The 27871-nt window shown below is 40.9% G+C and overlaps 3 protein-coding genes across 4 annotated transcripts in view; 2 read left to right on the forward strand and 1 right to left on the reverse strand.

Moving 5' to 3' along the window:
• Positions 1-359: 359 nt before the first annotated feature.
• tmem130 (transmembrane protein 130) lies at positions 360-3258 on the forward strand. The gene is made up of 7 exons (XM_070991138.1): positions 360-384; positions 496-667; positions 752-897; positions 1292-1376; positions 1553-1755; positions 2472-2578; positions 3121-3258. Exons 1-7 carry the CDS (start codon positions 360-362, stop codon positions 3256-3258), a joined length of 876 nt encoding a protein of 291 aa, XP_070847239.1.
• Positions 3259-10891: 7633 nt separating this feature from the next.
• On the reverse strand, positions 10892-16953 carry nptx2b (neuronal pentraxin IIb). The gene is made up of 5 exons (XM_070990608.1): positions 16212-16953; positions 15317-15536; positions 14607-14851; positions 14224-14403; positions 10892-12421 (listed from the first exon to the last, which is right to left on the reverse strand). The coding sequence occupies exons 1-5, from the start codon at positions 16650-16652 to the stop codon at positions 12191-12193; spliced, it is 1317 nt and encodes a 438-aa protein (XP_070846709.1). The 5' UTR covers positions 16653-16953; the 3' UTR covers positions 10892-12190.
• A 5715-nt stretch (positions 16954-22668) lies between these two features.
• trrap (transformation/transcription domain-associated protein) overlaps positions 22669-27871 on the forward strand; it is a 76878-nt gene continuing 71675 nt past the window's right edge. For both annotated transcript variants that reach the window (XM_070990154.1, XM_070990155.1), the window contains exons 1-11: positions 22669-22707; positions 23290-23473; positions 24282-24331; positions 24626-24736; positions 24929-25033; positions 25450-25533; positions 25775-25831; positions 25962-26087; positions 26640-26717; positions 27008-27096; positions 27589-27685. In XM_070990154.1, coding sequence (XP_070846255.1) covers positions 23374-23473; positions 24282-24331; positions 24626-24736; positions 24929-25033; positions 25450-25533; positions 25775-25831; positions 25962-26087; positions 26640-26717; positions 27008-27096; positions 27589-27685 — 897 coding nt within the window. In that variant the 5' untranslated portion in view covers positions 22669-22707; positions 23290-23373. The remainder of the gene's footprint in view (positions 22708-23289; positions 23474-24281; positions 24332-24625; positions 24737-24928; positions 25034-25449; positions 25534-25774; positions 25832-25961; positions 26088-26639; positions 26718-27007; positions 27097-27588; positions 27686-27871) is intronic.

Genomic DNA, 27871 nt, shown 5'->3' on the forward strand with positions numbered 1-27871 from the left:
TCACTGACAGGGATGTGACCTGAGCCGGGAACTCCTACTTAAAGGCCGATCGTTGTTCCTGAGCCACATGACTGAAACGCATGGTGACAATTTCAAGCCTTTCCAGCTCCCATCTGCATGCTCTGAATCTCCAAGCCCGTCAGAAGGAGCCGCGTCTCCCCCTCTTCCTCCTCATGTCCAAGCACTCTGCTGCGAGGGTTACCTTCTACTTGAGGTCCTCCCTTTAGCTCCTGTGAGAGGACGAGCAGATATGGACAGGTACGTCAAACACCTGATACATGGAAGATATGTGATGTTTCTTCACCCCTTTTTTAACCTGTGGGATGTTTGCTTCCAGAAAAAATGCGGTACGGATCTTGATGCTCCTTCTTCTGGTCGTCCAGGGTGTGGCAGCGGCCACAGACCCTTTGACAGATTTGGGTGGGTCACCCAGCATTTCTCATTTGTTCTTTTCTTCCAGGCATCGTGACTAAGTATATGCTTTCATGTAAACAGAAAATATTGCTGGGAAGTTGGTTTTCTATCAGATGGACGGAAATGCCACCTATGTGAGGGACACAGGAGAACTGGCTTCAGATGTTCCCACTGAGACCATGTTTGAACTCTTCGATCCCCAAAAGAATTTCAGTAAGGCAAAGTTCACCTATACGTGGGACTTGGGGAACGGGTAAGAGTGGTTTTCCATATTTGAAATATCAACACAGAGTTGGCTTTTCTTTGTCCTTCATACATGTTTTGACCTCTGATGCAGAGAGGTGATTCAAGGGACTGAGCCGGTGGTCCGCTATCATTATGCAGAATCAGGGAACTACACACTGCGGCTGAAAGTAGGAGTGAATGTGACCAAATACGCACCTCTACTCACTGACTTCTACTCCATGGATGTTCAAGTGCTGGGTTAGTTTACATTAGTTATTAGTTACACAAGCAACTAGATGCCGTTGCTGTTGCAGGCGTGTTTATGTAAAGTTTAGATCTTCATTTTTAGTCTTACAGCTTAATCCTTCAAGAAAGATCAGATGATGACGTGCACTTTCAACAAATGTCAATAAGACAGGGCAGACTGAGGCAGGTTACTCCCTGCATCCTGCAAATTAATCCCAGAAAATCCCTCAAAAGGTTAAATGTTAACTGTGAAATGATCTCACCTAACTGTCATTAGCTGTTCAGTACTAAATGAATGCTCAAAATGGATTCATATGAAAGGCATGCTGTATTTTTCCAAGTAGAGGACTGTCTAAACTGACGCTAGAAACTGATGAAATGGCTAATAACTGAAATCGATTTGTAGATGCCATTAAAAACATCGAGCTGAAGGGGCCCTCAGATTATGAGGTGTCTCAGAACACCAGTTTGGCTTTTCACGTCGATGGAAGGTGAGCTGTGTTTTTTTGTTCACTTTGAATTTTCTGTTAATTGCAATTAAATACAAGTTATCCTGATTGCAGAGAGGCAGGTATTCACTATTCAATTTGACATATTTGATCAATACAAGTTCAAATGAAGAAGAATATCCTCCCATGCGTTTGTGTGTGTATGTGTGTGTGTTTAGTCCTCCCATGTGGGTGTGCTGGCATTTCCTGCCCAACTGTGTGTCGGACATGACGGGGGGCTGCACGCTGACCATTTTGCATGAAAACACTCTGCGACTGAACCACACCTTCACCTCCGCCGGCGTCCACTGCCTCGACATCAGTGTCCACAATGACATCAGCAAGCTGCAGACCTCCTTCAGCCTCTATGTCAAGAGGAAAAGTAAGCCATTTAGCTGCATTTGTTCCACAGACAGAGAGGGAACTGTAGAAATGGAGGAATCCAGGCATGGAGTGATCTGGGTGCTCGGCACATGACTGCTGAGTTCAATTGATTCACCGCTGATGTGATCCAACTAAAAATCACATCGACCAGCTTTTAGTGTTAGTTTCTCAGTGGCTGATAAGCAACTTTTTACTAAGGAAAGTATGGAAAGGTGGACTTGGTACTGTCACCTTTGACCTCTGCTGTGCTACTGAGGGCATTTGAACAGGCAGCCTCATAGTGTTTTATGGTTGACAGGGTCATGCAGTCACACAGAGAACTGTAAGGGTGGCTAATGCACTCAAATGTTCTCACCTCCCTTGCATGGACTGCATTTGTACAAGCTGACGTCTGAACAGAGCTTCTGTTGTGTGGCTTATAGGTGGAGCAGCAACAGGATCAGATCAGAGACAGGACAGGATACTGAATGAGATTATTTATGTGGTTATTTACAGGATGCACTTCAGTTCAGATGAGCTGCACTTCCACGCCTTACATGTAAAACAATGAAACAAAGTGTTGCAACAGACTCTGATACCAATATGAATGTTCTGGCCATTTTAATAGAGAACATGATTGTCTCCTTAACTCCATCAAACAAGTTATTATTGAAATGTTTCACTGCAACGTTGCTTCTGAAAAGACAAAGAAGTTCTTTTCTGTGTCAATTGCAGCCAACACCCACATGTTCTTCATCCTGTCCTGCGCTGCCATTCTTGTAGCAACCTTCTCCTTCATCACAGTCATCGCCTGCCGCCCCCTTCATCACCACAGATCACAGGTGCAGAACTGAACCTGTTGCAACATCTTACAAGAACAACTTGCATTATATGTGTAACTTTCTTTTGCAAAAGATAAGTATTCTTTTACATTACAATGCAAGACTTACAGGGTTTAAAGGAATAAGGAGGGGTGATAAGAGGTGAGTAAAGGACATGAATCAGGAAATAAATATAGTAACAAACTTTGGGTTCAATGCATGCCATGTATACTCATGTTTTGGTTTGTTAAGGTGACGTGATAGTAAAAATGATGTGCTTTATCATGTTTAGCAGTAACCAATCACTGATGAATGTTTTCATTGACTCTCTTTGAGTAGAATCCAAATGCTCATAAGTAAAAGCATCAGTGATTGAGTGCACTTTATGACCACAAGGAGGCTGTCTGTGCCCAGAAATAAATGATGCCTGAGCAACAAATTCTGTGAGGCACAGACATGTCAACACGAGTTGATACTGGACCGGCCATCATTCTTCATAGTTCGTGCTTTTAATCTAAAAACAACACTGAGAAAACTAAGTTTTACATGTGTCATCTTTGCAGATTGCTGCCACCAGTAACGCTATATTCCTGAAGAACCAAGACTCTGACGGTAAAAGCTCGATTCTTTTCAACTTCTCCAACGTGGAGAGGGGAGAGAAAGAGCCACTCCTCTTGCAGCATGGAGCTCAATACTCTTAACTGTCTGTCACATATTTGGGAGAAGAAAAGGCACGAGACGTTATAACAACAATGTTCCTCTTGCATATTGTCATGTTATAGATGTATATAGCTCAATCTGTGAATGAGCTTGGGCTGACATTTAAGTGAACTCATAATGAATTAATAGGACATGTAAAGGTCATGTTTATACAATGAGTGTTAATATACAGTACACATACTTTGAATGGAGTTCTCTTTTTTCACAGTGATGTTTATGTTTGCACCTAGTTTTGCTTTGCAGAAGAATAAATGATATTAGCATTTGATCTTTGTACTGTTTTAGCTGTTAGTATATAAAAATATCAATGTACTTTACAATTTCATGCTAACAGATATACAGCACAATTAATTAAATTTAGATTTTTTTTTTCAGCTGTGAGCTTCCTCCATTTCTTTTCTGCATTGCATATGTGCTTTGAGGATGCTTTTTGGCACTTTTCCAGTGCGAACACACACTACATACTTGCTTAAAAACAGTATGTATTGTGGATTTGGGACAAGACAGCCGTGCTAGCAGCTCTGATGAGACTGTATTATGCACAGTGGTGCTTTGAGTTAAATGCTAAATGTCAGCATGATAAAATCTCACAATAACAATGCTCACATGCTGATGTTTGGTACAATGTTAATCATATTCATTATCTTGGTTAGCATGCTAACATTTGCTAATTGGCACTCATTACAAAGTGTAGCTGCGTCTGATGGGAACATGATTAGCTTTGCAGCTATTTGGTCATAACAAAGTATAAGTACAAATTAAAATTTTGACTTGAGGATGATGCAAGATGAAAAGCTAAGAGATCAGCAGTTACAAGTTACCCTTGGGGGGACATCAACGTCTATACCAACTTTAAAGGCAAAATTTCACCTGAAACTGCAAATTTAGAGGGAGTCTGGAGATCAACAATCATGATGATTCACTGGCTGGAAAGCATGATTACAAAAAAGTTAGCAAACTGTAGATAACTGGAAAAGTGAAAATATTTATCTGCTTGTGGCACTAGAGGAAAGGTCAGAGGATCACCAAAGACATTAGGATTCATCCTCGACACCATGAATGCCTACACTGCACTTCCTGGTATTCCATCCTCTAGTTGCTGAAGCATTTCAGCCTGGACCAAAGAATTCCTTCCCCAACAGCCACCACTTTACTGAAACACACTTTATCAAATTGAAAACTGAGCTTTACTGGTGTCACAGATGTACATTATGATCCACTGATTTGAATAAAATTGAATAAAAATTACCCAAAAATGAGAGTCTGTACAATTACCTCACAACAAACAAAGTCCTTGGATCTTTCCCGACTGTGTTGACGTCAGTCAAATTATTTTTATGCCACTTAGTACCTTGATGGTGGTTAATGACAACTTCCTCTGCTGGAGATGTCACAACATTATTAAGTGTGAGTTTCCTGATGAATGCCGGCCGTCAAAGAGCTGCAGGTGCTAAGAAGAGCGCGATTGACCTTGAGCTAAAACACTGCTATGGTTAAAGTCTGCAGCTGTCCACAGCTTGTAGAAGAAAAACATTTCATTCACTCACACCTGCTGAAGTTGTTCCATATTTGAAAACTTGGTGTTGAGGCAATCTGACAAAAATCATTGTGAATGCTATATATCTTCTTACTGGTAGGTAGTTGTTAAACTCAAAAATGTTATAGGAATGAAAATAATCCTAAAGAAAGAGGTCTGTGCCATTTTTTGATATGTCAGATTGTCTTTCCTTGGTTGATATTTGGCAAAAGACAGTCTTCAGTGCAAATCGTAGTAATTGTGAGATCAGAGTCACAGAGCAAAAACAAACAGAAAGAAAAAAGAACATTATCTTTGAGGACAGAGAATCTGGACATTTTTACAGTTATTTGTATTATTAGTATTTATTTTGTCATATTTTATCAATTTAGGGGTCTATCCTGTCCATCCTCAGAGGTAGGACAGGCTAACAAATGTAGACATACAATCATTCACATTTCCATTTAGAGTCAGTCAATTCAGTGTGGGAAGGAAAGGCTTAGGGTTAGGCTCAGCGAAAGAACGGGATGTAGGAGAGACTGGTACTTCCTATCCGTCTGAAGAAGCACCTTAACTGCCAGCTGTTATTCTCAGCATTGGCTGGACGTCCACCTCTCCAGTGTCGTCTTCCAATCCAGCAGGCAGGGAGTCGGCTGTAATCTCAGTCCTGCAGTCAGTGTTCTCTGCTCCTGCTGTCTGATTCGTTTGATGTGCTATTACTATGGATCACTGCTAGGGTATACGTAAGCACTACTGCTGAGCCAAACAGACAGTTAAATGCAGGTGAATGTTACCAGTTAGTGAATTTAAACTTATCTCCCCAGTGTTTATATGTTTTGCTCCAGATAAGATATAATTGGTACACACAAACCCTTAAAATCTCCTTTTCCATCATTAAGAAACAAAGAATGTATAAATACATATTTTTTTACTTCAAAAGTAAAAAGAGAAACAATTCATTTTCACAGCTTCCAAGAGTACCAAGTGCTTCTTCTGTCCAGCTAATTGTTTGGAACAACATATTTATATTTACATACTCAAAACAACAACAACAACAACAACAAAAACAGCATACATACACATGAAACCAACAAAAACTGGACATTTTGTTTTAAAAAACAATCAAACCATCAGGCTTAAAGCCCAAAGTGCCTCTGTTAGCTAACATTTATATTAGCAACCTTAAATGACAATGAAAACACAGCAAATCCTGAGTGACTTCACTGAATTTTCTCTCTCCATTTTCTCCTTTTTCGGCTCTCTCTGTGAATAACTAATGATCTTGTTTGCTAATTACTCTGACACTCTGCGCTCAACGTCACTCGCTTGGCGGTTTTAATTACAGGCTTGCAGGTGAACAAACCGCTCGCTCTCTGCTGCCACCCCATGGCCGGTGGTGTGTATAGCGATCAGAGGGACTGCGCCCCGCTGTCTCCTATCTCTTGTATTGATGAGGAATGAACTGCGCATGTTAAAGTTATAACGAGAGTCAATGGGGAAAGATGTGTACGCTGGATATATGCAAGCTATTAGTAACTGTAGACAACGTAATTTCTAATCTGACTATTTAGTGCAGATTTTACATTTTAGTAACTCACTTCAGACTATATTATTCATTTTGCCCTTTTAAAACAAAGAATATACATGTAAAAGTCATTTTAAAAAAACGTTTTATTAAAGGAAAGGCTGTGTGATTCTATATGGTGTGAGACACAGGGGGCGGCGCCCTAGCGCCCTCTATCGGCCAGCCGCCCCTGGGATAACAGCTGACTTCAGTTGTTTCTTCCTCTTTGTCTCACATTCGGATAGGTGTCAGCACAGGATGCCTGTGGAATGCTGTCAGTAAAGAAAGGATGCTGCAGAACCTCTAGGGGTTTGATGCGTTGCTCAGGGTCCAGGTGAAGCATCTGTTTAATGAGGTCCACCAACTGATGTCGACCATGCTTGTCTCCATCATCCATCAGGAACTCAAGCTCATCGAGAGACTTTGGTTTGATAGGCCTTGTGTCTGTAGTGTCGAAACCTGTCTCATTCGTGAACTCTTCCAGTGACTTAAATTTCCAATGTTGCTGGCCATCATTTTGTCTTTCAAAATAACAGTTGGTGCTCAAACCACGGTCGAGCACATGGTCTGCTGGCTGCCCCTGGGTTTGTACGATAAAGTTCAACATTTCATAATCCATGTTCCCAGGATAGATGCAGTGCCCTGTGGCCAGTTCAATAGCTGTCACGCCCAGAGACCACATATCTATGGCCTCAGTAAAAGGAATGCCCAGCATGACTTCTGGTGCCCTGTAGTAGATGGTCTGCACACAGACACCGGCCTCAACAGCAGTCACAGGTAACGACAAGCCAAAGTCAATCAACTTGACTTTCAATGGCTGCTCCTTGCGGTCTACAACCATAAGATTCTCTGGTTTGAGGTCCCCATGTATAATTCCCTTGGAACTGAGGTGGGAAAGGGCTGTGGCCAGCTGATAAATTATGGGTCTCAGCTCTGTCATGGGGAAGCATGGAAAATCTCTGCTTTCCATGTATGAATAAAGGCATTGATCCAATAGCTCAAAACTTAAACAAATATATTCCCTGTCAAAGAAAAAGCCATTCCACTTCACAATATTGCAAGTGTCTGGATCCAAACACTGCAGCTGCTTCAGAATGTCAATTTCCTTTCTCGCCTGGAAAAACGTGTAGGGGTGGTTCTTGTTGACCTTGATGGCCACTGCCGTGTCTGTTTCAATGTGGCGGCATTTAGTTACAAAACCAAAGCTACCCTCACCAAGGAAAGACTCCACCTTGTAGCATTTTCCAAGCACGCTCCCTTTAAAAATCTGAAGGTCCTCTGCAGGAGAACGCGCCATTTGATCTAATGCTGTGTACAATGAAACGTGGATGAATATTTAGCTGTTTTCAAGCTGCCGTCTGCGCTTGTTGTTGTTACAGTCAAGTTAAAGGTCTGTTATGCACTGAAAGAATGTAGATTAAGCCTACATGTACCTCAAATATATACCACCCTGTAAGATCAAAGCACGCAATCAAAGCATGTGTTCAAAGCAAACTATGACATCACAGGTTCCCATAGCAACCACTGTATGTCACCTAAAATTTAAATCAAAATAACTGACTACATAAATAAATATAGAAATAAACAGGTAAATAAATGGATAAAAATGTCACCATGCATTGTTCAAATCAATGCCAGCATTGCTCTGTGTCTTCTGGATGTGTAAGTAAGCAACAAGTTCACCTTCTCAGCTTTTTTGACATGGGAATGTAATGTTTGCAGCATAACTTGGGACCACAGACTCTGGGGCAACGTACTTGTTGCAGTCAGTCAGCTAAGGTCTAAAACAGGGGCAGATCTAGGATTTTTCCAAATCAGGGGCCTTAAATGGAGCCACATTTTTCACAGAGGGGCCACGTATACAGGCCTGGAGTGGCTAATCGAGAGGACCGGGACAATTCCTGGTGGGCCGTGGTCTGATGTTTGGGCCGCTGTTTTGCAGACGCACCCTGACGTAACACGTCCGTGCACTCTGTCAGTGTAGTTTGAAAGATGGAAAATAGGAAGAGCAAGGGTGGCGTGGAGAAAAGAATTAAAAGGAGGAAAGCTCTGGAAACAGACGCAGCCAAATGTGCTAAAATTGGCAACTTTTACACTAAAATGAGCTTGCGGCTGGAAAAGACAAATGAAGACGATGAAACGGTTAATTAATTATCATGTCAATGAATTGTGTAGCGTTGTGGCATATAACATAACGTTATTTAAATTATAGTATGATGCAATGCCACATAACTGGGAAACTTTGTCTTGTAGCCCCTCAGAGTCAGAAGCAAGATCCAGCACCAAGCACCAGCCATGAGCCCACAAGTCCAGAGACGGCAGGTAGGATTGCTCGTTGAGTGAATATTATTATAATTAATAGAATGAGAATAGAAAGAGTATAGTGTAGACCTTGCTCTATATGAAAAGTGCCGTGAGATGCTAGACGATTCAGCACTACATTAATGAATCTGACCTGAATTGATCAGAAGGCTTCGTAAAAAGGGGAGATTTGTGCTGAGAATTATGACCATTTTTAAAATGTGATTTAGTGTGGGAAGCAGAGCCAGGAGCCAGTAGTGATGAGGAGATTGCTCCTGCCAGTATGGAAGGAACAGGTGAGCTGTTGTAACACAGTGTGTGAACAAGCGAGCATTAGTTCCAATAAACCACTTTCTATGCACAAACGAACACTTATTTGAACAGAATATAGATTCAGATATTGTTGAAGAGGATGTGTTGTAAAGAATAATGTTGAGGTTGTGCACCCTTACTTGCACTGAATTGGAAATATTTTAGAAAAATACACTGAATTACAAGGCTTTACATTACAGTGCGCTATTGTAGACTTAACATGTGAGGTTATAATTACATGATTTTAATAATAATAGGTCGTGATCTAAAGTGGGCCGGTCTGAGGCATAAAACTCCAGGGCTGAAAATGAGTCCCACTCCGGCCTTACACATGTATGTCCAACATTAATGTAGATTTCTTCCCTCAGTAAGGTGTACATTTCACCAGTCACTCGTTAGCCAGTGGCTCTGTAACTTTGAGTGAAGACACACATCTTTGAATATATTTCGCAAACAGCTTTATTCAAGTGTGCTTTGTATTTTAAAAAATAAACAAATAAAAAGTCTCAACAATTTTTATATTTATAGCATTAAAACCCCTTACCAGTCTGGCAAAAATGATCCTAAAATGCCTATCCAAAACATACCCAAAGTAAATTGATAGCTGTTTTTTGGAGTGCATACATGGTTTTAGTTTCTTTTGAAAGGTAACACTCTAAACTTTTATCCCCAGCTGTCAGAATCACTGTTCTCCTGCCATTGAGAAATAAAAGTTTAACACACTCAAGTAGAAGGGGTTTTTTTCCCCCGAGTATTTATTTATTTATTTTTTTGAAATAGAAAGCTGGAAAACACAATGGGGCCACAGCATTGAGCTTTACCTTGGTCCAAGTTCAATAAAAACTGATAACACTACCACAGAAACTGAATACTTTCATGTTTTCTCTGATGGGACATCTTGGCGACCCGCCCATGGACCATTGGGGAGGTTTTAACTAACTAGTGATGTCTTTGCTTGTTACTACCTAATGTTCCAAAACCTAAATTCTGTGAGAACAGTAAGTAAACGCTCTTTTAACATGAACTAACATGGGGAATCATAACTCATCATGTATCACCATTTACCATTTTTGATCTATCATCAACTAACCAACCATTTTCCAACCAACCCTATTTATCCAACAACAGACACCGAACACAGGCTCATGAAACATGAAAAGATCCAGACTGGCCTTCAACAGTATTTTCCACTTCCATGACCATTATTGATTGAATGCATCTCTGAAAAACCAGGTCAAGACTTCTGTGTTATTGCCTCTTGCTTGTCTTTAAGCCCAGATAAAAGGCCATAAGATACAGAGCTTCCTGTGTGTCTGGAAAATGACGTTATGAAGAAAGGAACAAAGATGTACCTGACACTAACATGAACATTCAAGAAGTATTTCTGTGCTCAGACGAGGCCCATGAAAAACAGCCATTGTGAATAACACAAATAATCAGAATACTTCACTAAAGACCTTAATGTGAAGGCTGCAACAACAAAACTCGATCTCATTAGCGTGGGTCCCACTGAAGATCGTACCTCATGGCCTTCAAAAAACATTTCTTTTTAATATGTTTTCAGAGCAGAGTGTGGTCTGAAAGCTGCTTTCTTGGAGTGTGTCTGTGACGCCACCCATGACCTTTTGGCCTCCATCATCTGTTAAGCCTTACTAATGCCACCCAGGACACCTGTTGTTGTCCTGACCCAAGCCATCTGAGTCTAAAGATCCTGTTCAGCCTGTGTAATTAACAGCTCGTGTCACTCCTGTGGCACCTTACCAGCTTCACAGGTACGACAAAGGTGAGAGTCAACTGGCATAGGTATGCTGTAAGCTTAAACAAGGACTACTAGATTCACTGAAAGATCTCAGAGGACCAACATTTCTTTCACATTGGTCCCAAAGAGCAAATATATGTAAAATGTACTACAGGAAAAATGCTGATCATGAGAAAACTTGCGATTTATTGGCTAACAGATGAAGCACAGACATTTGTAAATCAATTTTGCAGCAGTGATTTCTTTTTCATTTTTATTTTCCATGTTTTCACTTAATGGCAAAGTAAACACTTTTCAACACTTTGGAAAGATTTAATGGCACTTAAGTCTCCATAAGAAGGCCACAAGACAAGAAATTCCATTTTTTTCTGAGCAGACACAACATATACGAACGATTCATGTACAAGCAGCACATTCAAAATACATTTTGGATTGCACTAATCTGTTCTGTTTTCTGTTGAATGCTTGGCTAGGCAGTGTACCGCAACAATATCACAAGTCACAAATAAAAATATTTCACAACATGGACGCTATGAATATATTTTCAACACGATTAAGCATTTAAACGGGTTTGGCTCAAATGGAAAAGGCAAGAAAAGAAAAGCACTGTGATAGACTGACCAGCATCACTGGTATCAGTTATGCATGCCAAGAGTAAAGCTTCCCAGCATGGTGAAGTTTTACCTAAATTCATACATAAGCTGGAAAACAACATCAACAGAAATACACTGCACACATGCTCCAACCACCAGCCAGAATCACATGACGGATAATGGGCCAAATTGTGTTTCCCTCTTACATTCCCCTTAAAAGTGACTAAGGATTGATTGATGTTGGCTTTAAGCCCATTCCCTAGTTAAGGAACAGACATAACATTAGCCAGACCTTTAATCTTTCCTGCTGCTCGCATCCGCACAGCACGCAACACCAACTCACATGTCAACGGCAAACTGTCAGCCAGTCTGAACCTCAGTGGACTTGTGGTCGTAGACTAGAGGTACATGTGTGCGTCTGTGCTGGACTAGAGTGGATTTTCAAAGCATTTGAGAGTGGAGGGAGGGTTGTGTGGGAGGGTTGTGTGGGGACAAGGATGTCTTAGCACCAATACCTGAAGGGACCTTTTACCATGGTGGTGGGTGTATTGAAGGACTGAAGTACCATAATTATGTTAAAGAAAGAAATTGTGGGACACAGCTCTCTGATTGCCACCAGTCAATGATGGTGCTAAGCCTCCACAAAATAATCTGAACTTTGGTGCCTTTGCACAGTCAATGCTACAGGTCTGACTGTCAAAATGTTCTGCACCGATTTAATTTGAAAGGATCCCACCTGTGTCGCGAATCTCAAATATCTCTCGAAATTGTTACACATCAATGTATAAAATAAAGTCCTGACAATAATAAAAAGAAAAAGAAATGCCTAATGGATGGAAACACTGTAAAAGATGCACACAGATGAGTTTTAAGCATTGGGCAGTCGCTCCTGACACATCTCCAAGGGCCGCTTGAACGCTCCCCTCCCAAACACTTCAACATTGCTCGCCAGCCAGGAGATCACATTCCCGGGCATATATGAACTGCAGTTAGCCATAGACTGGACCTCGACCGGCTTCAGAACACGGTCCCAAATGTTCACCTGACTCAGCTCGCCCACGAAAGCCTGTCCGGCATCAAAGCGGCCGCCCACCACGTCCTGTAAGGGCCATAAACAGCAGGATGTAAATGCAAACAGCATCAACAGCAACAACACCATCAAAGGTAATCATCTTTCTGAGGCGGAGGGGGCAGTCTGTGGAACTTTGGATGGAACAATTGTTAAACTTTTGCATTCAATGTGTGTTTTATTCGCCAGTTTCTTCAACGCCGCAAATCGTGTAAACGCCTGGAAATATCTGAGATGCCACTGATTGGATTTTGATTTAGTTTATGGAAATTAAATGTGTTTTGTTATTTCCAACATTATATTAGGGAGACCTAAAAGGCCACTACAATACTTGTTTAATTATCCAAATTATCCAAACATCACCCTATATTACACACAAAGGTTTGTCTGAACTGTTACAGAATACTACAGTACATACTATTAATGCAAACTGTCAATATATAGGATTCAGTATGCAGTGTGTATTATGTACAGGTGGACTTTCAAGTGAAAGTAACCCTTCATTACATCATCTCAACAACTATGTTGCCTTCCAGTTAAGCTTTTTTATAATGCTAGCAGCTCTATGAGGCTGTACTTAGGCACAACGTTGAGCTAAATGCTAACATCAGCGAGCTAACCGCGAGCCATAGTCTTCCAACACTGCTGATTTGATTTCCACAGAACGTAACTGTTATACTGTGCGTTGTTATTATCGCGGTCATGTTTTTCTGTGTTTGCTAGGTTTTTTCTGTAATACTTTATACACTTTATTGATGCTGCTGTATATTGGAATTTCCCCTCGTGGGACTAATAAAGGAATACTGAATTGAATTGAATTGAAATTGAATTGAATTGCGCTGTGTGTGAGCTTCGTTCCAGTTCTGCAGTGGAGGTGTGGCCTGGCTGTTCAGAGGGCAGACGACGCACCTGAGGCTGATCCACTGATTTCCCCTCCTGTTTAAGCGGCGTGGTGGAGATGCCTCGCCGCCAGATTGTTCAAGCTTCACACTAGGCTTTCCAGCCATTTCCTTGTCTCTTCATCTCATAGTAGTCTTGTCCTGTTCCTAGTCGCATTTGTCCGTATCTTGTTTCTGTTTAGCTTATTAGCCAAAGTGGATTTTCCTAGTTTTGCTTTTCTTGCTATAGTGTTTGTTAGTTCCTACCCGCTTGCCATGGAGAAGTAGATTATTTTGTTTAGGGCTGTTTTTGAGTTTAGGAGATTGTGTTTATTGTTTGTTCCCATTGTTTCCTCTTGCATTAGGTTTTCTTTGTTCTTGTAATAAAACGTTTGAGTTTAAATGGCTCCCTTCATTTCCGTGCTTATTGTCTGCCTCTCGGGTCCTACTAAACTATAGTGATTAGTAAATCGTAACATTAACAGACTGATGCATCTCATTCCTACATCCTGACATTTTTAATAATGCACAGATTGGTCTTGAGGGAGACTGCTGCGTCTGTGGGCAGTGACCACTTCACTGTTAACCTGCCACCATCTTATCCCTGCTGCTTCAGGCCTGATTAATCTTCTTGTTTCCATCTGCTTATTAGTTGAACTACTTGACATTACACTTTGAAGTGTTTGGCTGGTGAGAGTGTGAACCTACTGCACCATGCAGTTGATGGGACATTGCTAGTTTCCTTCACTGTCTGTTCTGTGTTTATATAAAAAAAGGTTATATAGAAGATAAGTCATCGGTGATGTAATTCCTGGTAAGTGGGTGCTTTCTTTGATCATGACAAAAGAGCTAGGTGATGACTAAAAGCTTCCCAGACAAAGGCATGCCTCAAACACAAAGGAGTCTGATCACTAATTTCATCTTAGATTTCAAGGTACGACTGTGCCTCCTTACCTGCTCCTGCCCCAGGATGATGACCCCACCGGGTTTGATGGGGTGCCAGGCCGCCAAGTTGTCCCCAGTTCCCAGCTTCCCACCATCTTGGTAAGCCTCCCATTGGCCGTCCCGTGTGGTCCAAGAGATGCAGATGTGGTGCCACCTTCCATCACGTACCTCCAAAGGCAACTGGGCAACCTGTGGTCAAAATACAATGTACTTAGTACTTTCAATGTACGTGTAAGCACATGTATGAATGTTGAATGAAAAGAGAAGTTAGCCACACAGAAGGGTAAGATTTAGTTGCATCCACTGACATGAGAGGGAAATTCATTATGAATTTCATTAAACGAGTCACCATTTCATCATAAGCATAAAAGTTTAAAGCAGAAACTACTTGCCTTGTCATTAATGAGCAGCTCTATTGGATTATTGCCCCATTCAATCAGCACAATCTCATTTGCTTGCCCTGGTACACCATAAGAGAAGGGCGTCCCTATGCCAGGACTGGCGCTGGACTTGATCCACATGCAGAGAGTGAAGGCGTACATCTCTGGCAGGCTCTTGGTGATGCGGCCGTACAGGTAGTTGGTCCTCTGGGGAAGTGACAGTTTGAACTGCTCTGGGGACTTGAAGTCTCCTCCTCCTGTAATGTGTACAGGCAGAGAGAGAGAGAACGGGGAAGGGTGGGAGAGGTGAGAGGTGCCCTGTAAACTTCTTAAGCACTGAATGTGGATGAAAGTGGGGAAACAGCAGCACCACATCTCTTTATGTTCAATATGCAGCTGTGATGTAAAACACAGCCTCAACAACCTTTATATGCAAATATATATCTACATGTCTGCTGCTCTTATGTCACCATCTCTGATTAATTTGACCCTCTCAACACTTTTGAGTGTCTTCCTCTGCCTCCTCTCCATTAGTGTAGATGTACAGTATTACTAGCTGCATGTTTTTTGTACTCTTACGTGTGTTCCCCTGTGCCATGTAGCATTTTCCTGGCTGACACCAAACCTCACACATTCCTCCTGTTCAAGGTGAGTTACATCACTTCACCTTGATGCTATCTGTCCAGTTCATGATGATGTGAATTTGCCCATGTTGCAGTTACCTTTCTCCAGCTCACTGATCCTCTCCACCAGGGCGTTCAGGGTGCTCTCTGTCTTCAGTCTGTATTCAGCTGTGGCATTGGACAGCATGCTCTTCTCCTCCTCCAGGTTGCTGACTTTCTTCAGGAGCTGTTTCTCCAGCTCCCCGAGCCGACGCTGCAGCAGGTCGCGGAGCTCACTGGGGAACGAGGCGCCGGATACGTTTGCCCGCATCTGCTGTTGCTAAGGAAGGATGGACAGGACAGTATGAGCAGGAAGCACATAGGGATAATCAGGGACAATGAGTCCCCTGAGAGATGGAAATGATGCATCACATCACTGCTCTATAAACTGTCCCTGAGTGACAGGCCCTGCAAATATAATGTCAGGGTTGGAAAACATTTGCATTGTTTGTTTTGAGGTTTCGTTCAGTTTTTGTATCCTGTTATTTAATTAGCTTGTATTGACAAGTGTGTTAAATTAGCTCTGGCATTACACAACCCCCAGAATGTCCCTTTTGTGCAATAATGCATGAGAGGTATCATCCCTGGCTAGAAATTAACAATCAGAGTCACTGACAATTTGCAGTTCATCATTTTAAGATCAACATTACTCATGCTTTTTAAAGCCCTGCAGTTAGCAGACAAGCAGAAGAAGTCAAGTCACATAATCAGTCCTGCGTAATAGAAAGTTTAAGGCCAATTACACACTTAATCCCTTTGCTGCAGATAGGCTACCTTTATTTGATCGTCATGATACGCAGGCCTACTCCAGTGGCTCTCAGAGGTGCTAGTCTGCTGCTGAGCCGTGAGTTGACAATGTGTCGTAATCCTGTAAATCCGTACCGAGAATCAAACCGTGCTTTTACGCATGGCTTTGGCACAGGTGTTAGGCTTTGCGCAATTGGTACCGACTTACCTCCAAGTTCTCCAAACGGTCCTTGAGCCCCTGCATGGTTTTTCCAAGACTGTCGATGGTGTCATTAGGATCTCTGGGAACATCCCCCATGGTATTTTGCTTTTCTTTGCCCCAGGAACCTCCCTTCTCGTACTTCCTATCGTCGGTAGCTGAGGCGCAGAGAGACAGCTTGGTGGTTAACTCGTTGATGGTGCCTTGCTGTTTGGAGATATTTTCTTTCTGCTGTAAAATAGTTTCTCGGAGCTGCATGACAGTATTTCTGAGCTCCTCTTCCTGGCTCCCGGCGTTTAACTCGGGCAACAGAGTCACGGGGCAGCTGGCATCGCCGCTGAGGGGTACTGCCCGGCAGATGTACCGCTTTCCATCGTCCGCCTGGCCGCTCGCTCGCTGACCGCAGCCCAGCGCGCAAAGACACAACAATCCGTACAAGAGTAGAAACATACCGGCGGCGTTTACCGTAAAGGAAAGTGGAGGTGCAAGTGAAAGCCAAACACTAAACCCTTAAAACACTGTAACGTAATCCACTCTCAGGTTTAGTGCGTAAAAATGTTTCCAATGTAGGTTCACCAAAAAAAAAAACATCACGTACAACTACTTCTACAAAGCAGCGCCATGCCTGACGAGAAAAATCAAGAAAGTTCTGAGCAGGAAATCCGATCAAGGCAGACTCGGTCACTGTAAGCCCCGTCAAAGTGCCTTGTGTTAACGCGTCTATTCCTGGCACAAACAGGGCGCATAGTGTGGTGCTGATCGGACAGCTCCTCTTAAGAAAGAGGATTACCACAAAAGGTGTCTGTTGAGGCTCCCAGATTGGTTGTAGTAGGTTGACGTCACCGGCGGGCAGTTTGTCAAACGTTTATTTATTCAGCTGGAAAGTTAATTAAGCAATGAAGAGTTAATTAGGCTGTCTCACGTCATCTTAGCTGAAACATTGCACGAGGGTCGTGTTTTCAGTACTGAATGCTAACATTAAATTGATATGTCAATGTGCCTATTACCAACTTTCCTGCCAAAATATTTTGACTTAATAGGTTGTTTGCAGTCACATGACGTTAAATTAAGCTGGAGGGCAGGAAGTGAAAACCGCAATGGACGAGATGGAGGAAAGTTCTTACTGTGCTAGTTTCGAGACAAAGATATAAACAGAAAATCATTTTTCAGACGTCGTTCTACTCTAGAAGACAAATGAAAGCAAAGTGTTAGTCGTGTTGCTTGCAGCTATTACTTTAAATCTATCACCATAGATTTAAAACTATAGCTAAAGTCATACCATTTCTACCATTATCCACCAAAGTCATTTTATTTTGTACAAGTACAGTTACGTGTTTTCATCGGGATGCTCAAATCCACTGAAATCTTTCAAACTGGTCAAAGTGTGAGGCTGCAGCTATAACTTCTCTTAACATCCTTTATTTTAAGTTGTTAGTCACAATGGATCATAGGAACCTGTGTTTCCACTAGTGCTTTTATGAAAAATGAGCAACCCCATTTGACTCAGGACTAAATATGGAATGATATAGAAATGGCTGTATCTCAAAAAGTACAGAGCTTGGTACCACTGGATTCAGTTTCAGTAATATATATACATGCTCTGATCCAATGTAAATCTCAACTTTGTCTACCAATTAAAGATGATAATAATGTCAAATCAAATGTATTGATTTTGTCATGCGTAGCCACATGTCTTGACAATTTCCGCTGCAGATTTTGTTCCCACGCATGACAGAAAAAACACTAAATGTAGTCATTAGTCATTAATGGGCTACGTTAGGTCTATGTGGTGGTTTTTGAAGCCAGCGTTGTTCTTATTGGACTGATGTTGCTTTCTGTCTACCGTCAGCTTCAGGTGGGAATGTGACGACCCTTCAAGGAGAAAGTAAAAAACGATTGCATGTTATGTGTTTGTACTGCAATAAACTAAATTTAATGCCCACTTTTTGCCCTATTAATCTAAATTCTAAAACAATTCCATTAGATTTTGTTTTTCCAGTCTCATATTTGTGTGCGCAGGGACATAATTCACCTTGTTCGTTTCACATTGTTGACCTGAATAGTGACTGTATTCTGCAAGATGAATAATTGAAAATCTAATGTTTAGTCAAGACACGCAATCAGTACTTTCAATTTGCTTTCAGTGTCAGGCATCAATTTGATACATCCACTTGACATTATTTCAGTGGTGATTCAATAGTTTGCTGTCTGGGTGATGTGTGTGAGACGTGTAGGTGTTGTACTGCGTGCAGTATCTCAATCATGAATTAACAATGAATACAGAACACAATCGCTTGATAAGGTCAGCGAAGCAGCATTTACTCCATAAAATTGGGGATAGTAAGAGATGATATGTATGCAAGTTGTAATACTGCCTATGCTTTATGAATACATTCTGAAAAGGAGACAGACTCCTCAGGGCCATTTAAAGAAAGAATTACACATTTTCCCAGCCTTCGAAAACATGATAAATCATTCTAAATGCAGGGGAGTCTCTTCAATAAAACAAGCAGTGAAGAAACAGGATGTGGTGGTAAACAATTAGCACTAGCTGCCCGCCTGGCTGTGAAAGGTCAATAAAGCCTGGTGTGCAGACTGGAAGGCCCACTGCTGTGCTTTGAAAACGGTGTCCAACCATGCTCCCAATCTCACAGTCAATCGGGGGTTTTGTGATGACAGTAGGAGCAGTTTGGTTGTATCCACTGATTACACATTATTCAGTTTTGTCCTTCAGAGCGGCAAAGAAGTCTGAACGCTGTGTGAATTCTTATTTTCCCTGAATAAACAACCAAATGAAGACATGTCAATAAAAGCAGTTATTGAAGTGATTACATGCAAAGCGACTTTTTTTAAAGGCTACCAGTCTTATCCGTGGTTTCAGACGAACTAACGTCAACGCATCACATCTGCGTACCGTCATGACTGACTCATCGTGATAAAATATTTCCAAATCTGTCAGGTTAGGCACGTTTGTACCTTTTCCAAGTGAAAAGCCTTTTGTTCTCTTCACTTACTGGAGATTAAAGGCACTGTTGTTGTCACACAGTCAGTGTCCTACATTGTTCTGTCCCTTAAACCACATTCATATGAAAATGTAATTTTAATCAGTGGTGGGAGAAGCATTCAGAGCTGTTACTTAAGTAAAAGTACTAATACAACAACATTGTTAGATAGTACTGATACACCAGTAGATGAGAAGCATTTTACTAGTCGAGGTGGACCTTGTTGTCACTACTGTGCACACATGTGCTGTAGTGGAGTGGTTCTCAACCGAGGGGGTCAGAACCCATCCAAAAGATCATGGGGGGGGGGGGGGGGGGGGGGGGGGGGGGGGGGGGGGGGATTGAGTTGATAAACCATTTCTTTTAGACCATCTGAGAATTTTACATGGAAATGTCTCTTTGGTGGAACTCCTAACAACTCATTTCAAACATGACAAGAAAGGAACCATCGATTTAATCTGTGTTTTATAAGATTATAATATGCTTTTATATAAAATATTAACTTTTTTAATTAACTTAATCTAACTAACTGTATAAGTAAATGGTTTCATTTTTTTCATTTTTTTTTTTAAATGTAGCAGAGCAAAAGTATAAAATAAATAATAATAATAATAATAATAATAAAATAAAGAAATAGAAAGTGCTGCAAATAGTATTTGAGTAAATGTATTCAATTTCCACCATTGTTAGTTTCAACATTTAAAAGAAAAATTTCACAGATGAATGGTGTTTGAATACATGCTTTCAAATCTGGCAATGCGATTTGAAAGCATGTATTGTGGTCTATAATTTGTATTTGGACTGTACAACACAACAACTGCAACGAATCTAGACATAAACTTGATAAAATAAGTTTACATTTTTTTTATCATTACAGCAAATTTTGGATGATGTTAGTAGAGACAGAAAAAGAAATAGAGAAGGAAAGAAAAGGAGAGAAAGTGGCAGAAGCAGGATGTGGCAGCAGCGAGTGACCACTAACACCTTCGATTTGCTGTAGACAGGGTTTGCAAAGCCTGTGCAAAGTAGTTACCATCATCGGTGACAGACTGCCTCCCTGAGTTAAATACAGAATATTTTGCACTGACATCACACCTATTTTCTGATTACTGGCAGACAAAAGGTGCCTGCCAGTTCCAACATTAATCCCAGCTGACTAAAACAGCTCCTGGAAATGGCAAAATCAACTTTGATTTAATTAAGAACAACAGTCGTGAAATTAATATTTCTAATAAGAAGCATATTCACAAAGCGGAGGGCTGCCAGGTCTGAGTCTTTTATGCAAATGTTTACCCGCTTGGTTCACAGAGACATGTTCTCTCACTTTGCAGACCACATGCACGCATATGAGTAAAAAGAGTGAATGTGCGTCGGGCCTTTAGATGCATGAATGGATTCTCGGGGCATTGATGCTTCAGACTCAGAAAGTGCACTTCTTTCTATATGAGAAATAATGCAGGGGTGATCCGGCTTCATCATAAGGGCATCAGCAGCCGCAGCAGTGCACTGAGAAAACACAAATCTAATGGACAGATGAGTGGTTTTGGAAAGCTGGAGAACCAGTGTGTCATCCACTCTCCCCTCTCAGGATAAAGCCCCTGTCAGAAAAAAACACTAATGAAATGAGCAGGACAGTGCAATAAGCCTGAGACAAACATCTTTTAGCAGATCATTATTACTTTGGGAACAGAGCCAGAAAGAGAATGAGAATGTCACATTATATGTCAAATTACCTTTTACATTATATACGACATTCACTGAAAGGAAATATCTCTTTCTGCAGTCTTTTGCCAGTGGGTTCACTGCATGGAAGGAGGAGGTTGTGAAGGAGAGGATTATGAATTAAACCCCATTAGCAAAGCAAGCAGGCAGGAGATGGGCTTGAGAGATCAGGCAAGATAAATAATGAGCGGCTTTCAGCCAGATTTCACAATTTCCATAGCTATTAAAACAAGCCTTATGAAAGCAGATCTCCAGCTCAGTTGCCATCCACATGCACTTTCATCTGTGGACCATGGAAGTGTCCATGACAGCAAGTTAATATGGTGACCATGAAACTGAGAAGCAGTCTTTAAAATGAATCATGGTATTATGCATGTAATATATGAATGGCAACAACAACACAATACTCACAACTCAAGACTCCTGACTTACATGTATTAATGTTCTATCTCATTAAAACAATCAGCTGTAAATATCAAGATCTTCACACCAGGCATCGATAACAAAATGATGTCTCATGCCAGCTTCATTACATTGTTTTATTATTCACAAAGGGTCTGCTTGATGTTTGTTTTACATGGACAGTTTCAGAACGTACAGATTTTACTGGCCTGCTGTTTCCTTCAACAGGTTGCCATCTTGTGGTAAAAACACGCCATGCTGACTAATGCAACTGAATGAAGAAATGTGTTTAACAATGAATAAATCAACTTAATTCTGTTCCAGTATCATTGCATCTCGTGGCCAATCCCTCATACTTCTTCATTCATCAGTTATCATCCATTAATATTAAAATCTTTTAGGTTGCCAGGTTGTGAAATATCCCTCTGGCTGCGTTAATTCTCCTCCAGCATTACACTTGCATTGCATTGCATTGCATTGATATAATTGATTAGAAAGGAAATTAAACATTATTATATAAACATTGCTACTGCAGAAATGGCAATCTAAAAAAATAAAATAGAATAAAAAAATAGGTGCAGTAACCTTTATTAATGAGGACAAACAACACCGATTTCTCACAAGGTGCCAACCCAAAACTGCTAACTGTAACTGCTATTCATTTACAGTTGAATAACTGGTTTCTTTACTATGACTGAAATCATTGGTTAGAACTTAGATCCATAAACCAAACCAACATGATAGTATAATGCATCTATAAGCCAAGACTGCAGAATTTAATCCATAGTAAAGCTGGACAGGCAAAATAAATTCCTTGCTTAAACTACTGGCTATCTTTATAATGTAGAAAACATACCTAAGCAATATATGTATAGTTTACGCAATACTGCAATGTGTGTTGAAATGCTTTACATGCTCTTTATTGCGCTAAAGTACAGCACAACGCTCCCAGAGGATACTATCCATGGACAGAAACTACCGCCAGCGATCACGAGCAGTTACCCGCAAATTTACTCCGCCAGCGATCACGAGCAGTTACCCGCAAATTTACTCCCTCAGCCAACAATCCTACGAACTACAAGACCATCGAAAACGATGGTCTTATATCCACTGGCTTTCACTGTGTATCATTCCGCTGGTACTAGAATGGAACATTTTGACCAAATAAAACGTAGTTCCACAAAATTGAACATCGATTGTGTCACTTTTATGCATATTCATATTTCAAACAAACACATGACACTGTGTTTTTAGATCCATAAGGAAAATATGATATGCAATACGCGGAGGAATATTACACATCTTGACTGGTCGCAAGCCCAGAGCAGCGGCGCGACCGCGGCGGATACAGAGCGACCGTTTCCTGTCTGTGGAGCTGGGTAAGTGCAGATGGTTCGCTTTTTATTTAAAACTTTAGCGAAACATTAGGTGTACACAGCCTCTTGTATGTTAGTAGCGTTTTAGCGTTTCTTGTCTGAGAAAAGGTGCGTCCTCCATGTGGTCTGTGTTTATTTAGTCTTAAACAGAGTTTAAAGTAAACGTTAGAGGAGGATGCACGAGCGCTTTCTTTCTTTGGGAAAGCTAGCTTATTAGCTAACGGCTGCTAACGTGTTCTGCAAAAAACAACATTGTATGTGTCTTCTGTGACTTACTTGCGCGCACAAATAAGCATACAAAGCTCTTAATAATACAGTGGTTCCAATTTTAATACCGAAAGCTTCGTCACTAATTCACAAATACTGTCGGAGTGTATAGAATTTGAGCTAGCTGACGCTTGTAATGATGTCATCACTGTGCGCCTATAAGGAGGCATGTTTATGTCTGTTACCGGTTAGTTTGTCAAACACAGTATTTTCACCGTAACAACGCTTTTTTTTGGTCGACACTTACAGCTTTCATTTCAATCTTCTACCTATTTAGACCAACAACTGTGAATCTCTTATTTCCTGTCTTTTCCGCAGTGTACATGAAATCACACTGAGCTCTGTGCAGACTGCTGTCTGCCCCCAGTCCCCACAGCAGCGCAGTCTCTCCCAGCTGCCACCATGGCCTTTGTGCCTGCACCCAGTCCCACTGTGGTCGACCAGACCACACTGATGAAGAAGTACCTGCAGTTTGTGGCAGCACTCACAGACACAAACACGCGTAAGTTAATTGACCTTAAACTGTATTGCTACACAGGACATATATCAGATGTCAGAAAAATGGAAGAAACTGCTTTCAGAAAAGATCTATCTGTATTTAATTTACATTTATACTATCAAACACAAATTTACTTAAATTATTTGTTGTATATGTAAGTCAGTAAATAATTCAGAGTCAGATTTTTTTCCATTTCATCATGTTATTTTTGTTAACTTTTGGGCTGGTGTTCTTTAGTGCACAAGTAGGTGATCAGATGCAATATGCCACTAATCCAATTTGATAGTCAGCTACTTTAAGTGCTCTGCTTAATATTTGGAAGTTATTAAGAGTAGGAAGTGGATGTTTGTACAATAAGAGTTAATGTAAAATTTTCCCCCAAAATAGAAAGGTCTTATAATGTTTCTTGTTTGGATTTGATTAATTAAAGTTTCAAATTAAAAGAGCATATTTCTCATACATATAAATTCATTAGCATGCACCATGTCATTTTACTGAGTCTTTTTCTGCTTAGTGTCAGAAAAATAAACGATGGTTTAGATGGTGCACCTGTGCTCAGCATGTGCGATGTGATGAGAGCGATATGCTTTAGTCCAGTCAAAGGTACGTGTGTCTGGGAGAGTGCTTGTCAGTGTGAGTGTGTTGAAGTGTGAGTGTGTTCGTTAATGTACCTTTTGATCAATCTGGACACTGAAAGTAAAACTGATAAGATCTGAGAGTACCTGCTGAGCACATGGAGATGGTTATGAATAGTGGAACTGTATCACGAGCAGGTTTGATTAATGGCGACATTCTGTCCTTCAACTTGCAGCTGATGAAACTAAGCTGAAGATGATGCAGGAGGTCAGCGAGAACTTTGAGGTAAGTTTGATGAATGCTGTCAGTGTGTGATGGAGGGGATTCATTTTCTTTGCCCCTGTTGATGGATTATGGTGGGTTTTAAGAAGTTTTATAGATTTTCCCAAAAATGTAATTGTCTAAGGGCTTTTCGAATTGTAACTGAACTAGGAAAAATATTGTGTTTCTGATGCAGTGAAATAAGCCTGCAGCAACAAAGAAAAAACCTTAAGTAAAATTTGCACAGCAGTGAAACATGACTGCAGGATATACTGAGTTACTACATGGCATAAAATGTCTTGGGCTTGTCAATTTCAGAATGTGACATCTTCGCCTCAGTACTCCACCTTCTTGGAACATATCATCCCTCGCTTCCTCACGTTTCTTCAGGATGGAGAGGTGCAATTCCTTCAAGAGAAACCAACACAGGTGTGTGCTAAAGACAAACTTTGGCCTTCTTCCTACACACTTTTAATCTATATTCATCAATGTTCAGTGACTATTCTCTTTGTACTGGTGTTGTTGAAAATGAACTTGGTAAATCAGTCACTGAACTATATCAAATGGTGAAGTGTAGGAGAAGCTGGATCCTTTGATTTAAAATATTACCCACTTTTTCAGCAATTGAGGAAGCTGGTGCTGGAAATCATCCACCGTATTCCGACCAATGAGCACCTTCGTCCACACACCAAAAACATCCTGTCTGTAATGTTTCGCTTCCTGGAGGTATGAGTCCTAATCTCTTCAAACAGAATGTGTAATGTTTCATTATTTTAATCCCTCACTTACTCTAAAACTGTGTTGTGGGTATTTTACCACTAGTAGTAGATTTTTCCTCATTTTCTAGCAGCCAAAGCTTATTAAATATGCATAAATTGCTGTATATTTAATATTAACCATACCACCAAAAGCTGCAAATCTTTCCTGCTTTGATAACAGTTTTGTGTTTTGGTAGACATTTTTTACAAAGAATTAGTAAAACAGGTAATACGTTCAGAGGGAAAGCAGTGAAAAATGGTTGATACATGGAATTTACAAGTCACTGTGAGAAGTATGTTAAAGAAATATTATTTTTATATGCATCCTTTCTATGTGTAATGGAGCTATTGTGTGGTCTTTTCCCATTCATGTTTTTTTCACAGATTGAAAGCGAGGAAAATGTGCTGATATGCCTTCGCATCATAATTGAGCTGCACAAACAGTTCCGACCTCCAATCTCTCAGGAGGTGAGAAGCTCGGCCTTATTCCTTGAAAAATCTGTCATTATTGTTTCCCTGCATATTGTACCTGCACTGATGAAACTTACAAACTGATCTTTCATGCTCTCGTTCTTATTAAAAACAACAGCAAAAGAACTGATTTTTTTTCTCCTTGGCTTTAAATATTGTGACCTCATGTTGTTTATGAAAAAGAAAGGTTTTCTTGAAGTCTTAAATTGACGTGGTTTCCATATTCCTCTCTTCTCAGATTCATCACTTTCTCGACTTTGTGAAGCAGATTTACAAAGACCTTCCGAAAGTTGTTGTGAGTCCAACCTCTGCAGCACGTGGCTTTCACTGAATAAGTGTTTTGTTTGGTCTGATAGTTTTCACTGGAAGCATAGACTAAATTGTCATTATCTTCTTCCCTGTGCCTGTCTTTTCGCTCCCTCCAGGCCCGGTACTTTGAGAACCCGCAGGTGATAGCAGAGAACACGGTTCCCTCCCCAGAAATGGTCGGGATGATCACATCGGTGTTGGTTAAGACTGCACCCGAGAGGGAAGACAGCGAAACACGAACAGTAAGATAACCAACAGTTCAGATCTTCACTGTTATATCTCCACACTGCATGCTTTTACAGTACTGTTTCTCACCACCGGATGGTAGTAGTGTGCCATATTGTACACTAACAGCAGAGACCATAAAATTGCTTTTCTGCTTTCTTACCCCCAAATGGAAAATACATAAAATGTGCATTATGCTCTCTTTGAACATAGATTTTCAAACCAAAGTTACACGCACTTCTGTCAGTTGAACGTGATGCTTCACTGAATTTGCTCCATTGAGGATCTTGGTCCTTTATTGACCGCCCGTTCTTGATGATTCTGTTCCTTAAAATTAACTTTGGTCCTCATTTTTCCAGGACTGAAAACATAATCTTACAGAGGGAATAAGTCTAAAGTGAGATCCAACCCAGCAACTGTTGTTTACCTTTTGTTTATTGAGGCATTGGTCTGTCAGAATAACTTTAATTGGTGTGTTTTAGCAGTAGGTGGGTGTGGCACATGTCCGTCATTTACATCATTCAGCTATATCAGTCATCCTCGTTATGTTTCTGTGTTTCTGCCTCTAGCACACCATCATCCCACGGGGGTCCTTGTCTCTCAAGGTGCTTGCAGAGCTGCCTATCATAGTGGTGCTGATGTACCAGGTTAGTGACATACCCCTAAATGTCTTTAAATACATCCATCATGCAATAACCTCTGGTAATGTGGTTAAATAAAAGAAATTAGTGAAATTAGTGACTGCGAAATGTATTTGCTTTTTGCCTCAGAAAATCGCAAAGGATTTAAATGCAAAGGAAACACATAAAAATGACATGGAATTATAAAGTTTAGGGTAAAATATGCTTCCTCTTTAGGGGCAGAAATTAAGATGCCATTCATTTAATGGGGTTAGCTCTTCATTAACTGAGACTGTGTCTTTGTTCTGTGCCCTCAGCTATATAAACTGAACATTCACAATGTAGTGTCAGAGTTCGTGCCCCTCATCATGAACACCATCATGCTCCAGGTGTCTCCACAGGCCAGGTAAGAAGCATCTGTGTGTGTGTGTGTGTGTGTGTGTGTGCCCGTGCATGCTCATGCGTGTTTCCACCCCTCCTTCCTCTCTTTCACTGGGTCTGTTGACTTGATGGTGTTGCTCGGCACTTTGCATGCCAGAGCTGGAGTTAAAATCCATTTGGGGAAGTTGAATTTGTAGAAATTGGCTTAGCAGGAGGTGAAGCTGCTCAGGGTAGGAAGAGGGATGTGTTAAGCATTCCGAACAGGATGGAAATAGAGCAGAGTTAATTTAGAGAAAATACCTCAGCAGTCTCTCTCAGGTAGAGACAAGGTTTCTTCCTGATGTGCAGTAACAGCTGTGACGCAAACAAATAAGTCACCCATGCAGGACGGAGTCCTATATCTAGACCCACAGTTTCAGCCTCTGTAATTGCCACTGACTGCAGGTATTCGACATCGTGGATGTCTTTGATAGGACTAAATGTTTTTTTAATGTAAATCATGCTGTTTCCCTTGCAGGCAACACAAGCTTTATAACAAGGAGTTGTATGCAGACTTCATCGCCGCGCAGATCAAGACTCTGTCATTTCTGGCCTACATCATCCGAATCTACCAGGTACACCTGTTTGATGGCTGCGTGTTGCATCAGGTTCCGCTGCCAGTGCATGGGTTCAATGAGTTATTCTGCCTTAGAGGAAAAAAAGTTATTTATAGTTGAAGTCCTATCACTTGCATTGTGGTGTGTTTTTTTCTCACCAGTATTTTGCAGTGCATAATGAATACACTTTGAATTTTTTAGTTG

Source organism: Chaetodon trifascialis, chromosome 21 (assembly GCF_039877785.1).
Source record: "Chaetodon trifascialis isolate fChaTrf1 chromosome 21, fChaTrf1.hap1, whole genome shotgun sequence".
In the NCBI taxonomy this organism is placed as follows: domain Eukaryota; kingdom Metazoa; phylum Chordata; class Actinopteri; order Chaetodontiformes; family Chaetodontidae; genus Chaetodon; species Chaetodon trifascialis.

Excerpts from the sequence above, each read along its gene's own strand:
- tmem130 (XM_070991138.1), top strand. The coding sequence starts at position 360 with ATGCTCCTTCTTCTGGTCGTCCAGG. Across the intron at positions 385-495 it reads CCTTCTTCTGGTCGTCCAGG|AAAATATTGCTGGGAAGTTG; the intron begins GTGTGGCAGCGG and ends TCATGTAAACAG. Across the intron at positions 1,756-2,471 it reads CCTCTATGTCAAGAGGAAAA|CCAACACCCACATGTTCTTC; the intron begins GTAAGCCATTTA and ends TGTCAATTGCAG.
- nptx2b (XM_070990608.1), bottom strand. The coding sequence starts at position 16,652 with ATGTTTCTACTCTTGTACGGATTGTTGTGTCTTTGCGCGCTGGGCTGC. Across the intron at positions 14,404-14,606 it reads AGCTGCTCATTAATGACAAG|GTTGCCCAGTTGCCTTTGGA; the intron begins GCAAGTAGTTTC and ends TTTTGACCACAG. Across the intron at positions 12,422-14,223 it reads TCATCCTGGGGCAGGAGCAG|GACGTGGTGGGCGGCCGCTT; the intron begins GTAAGGAGGCAC and ends TGGCCCTTACAG.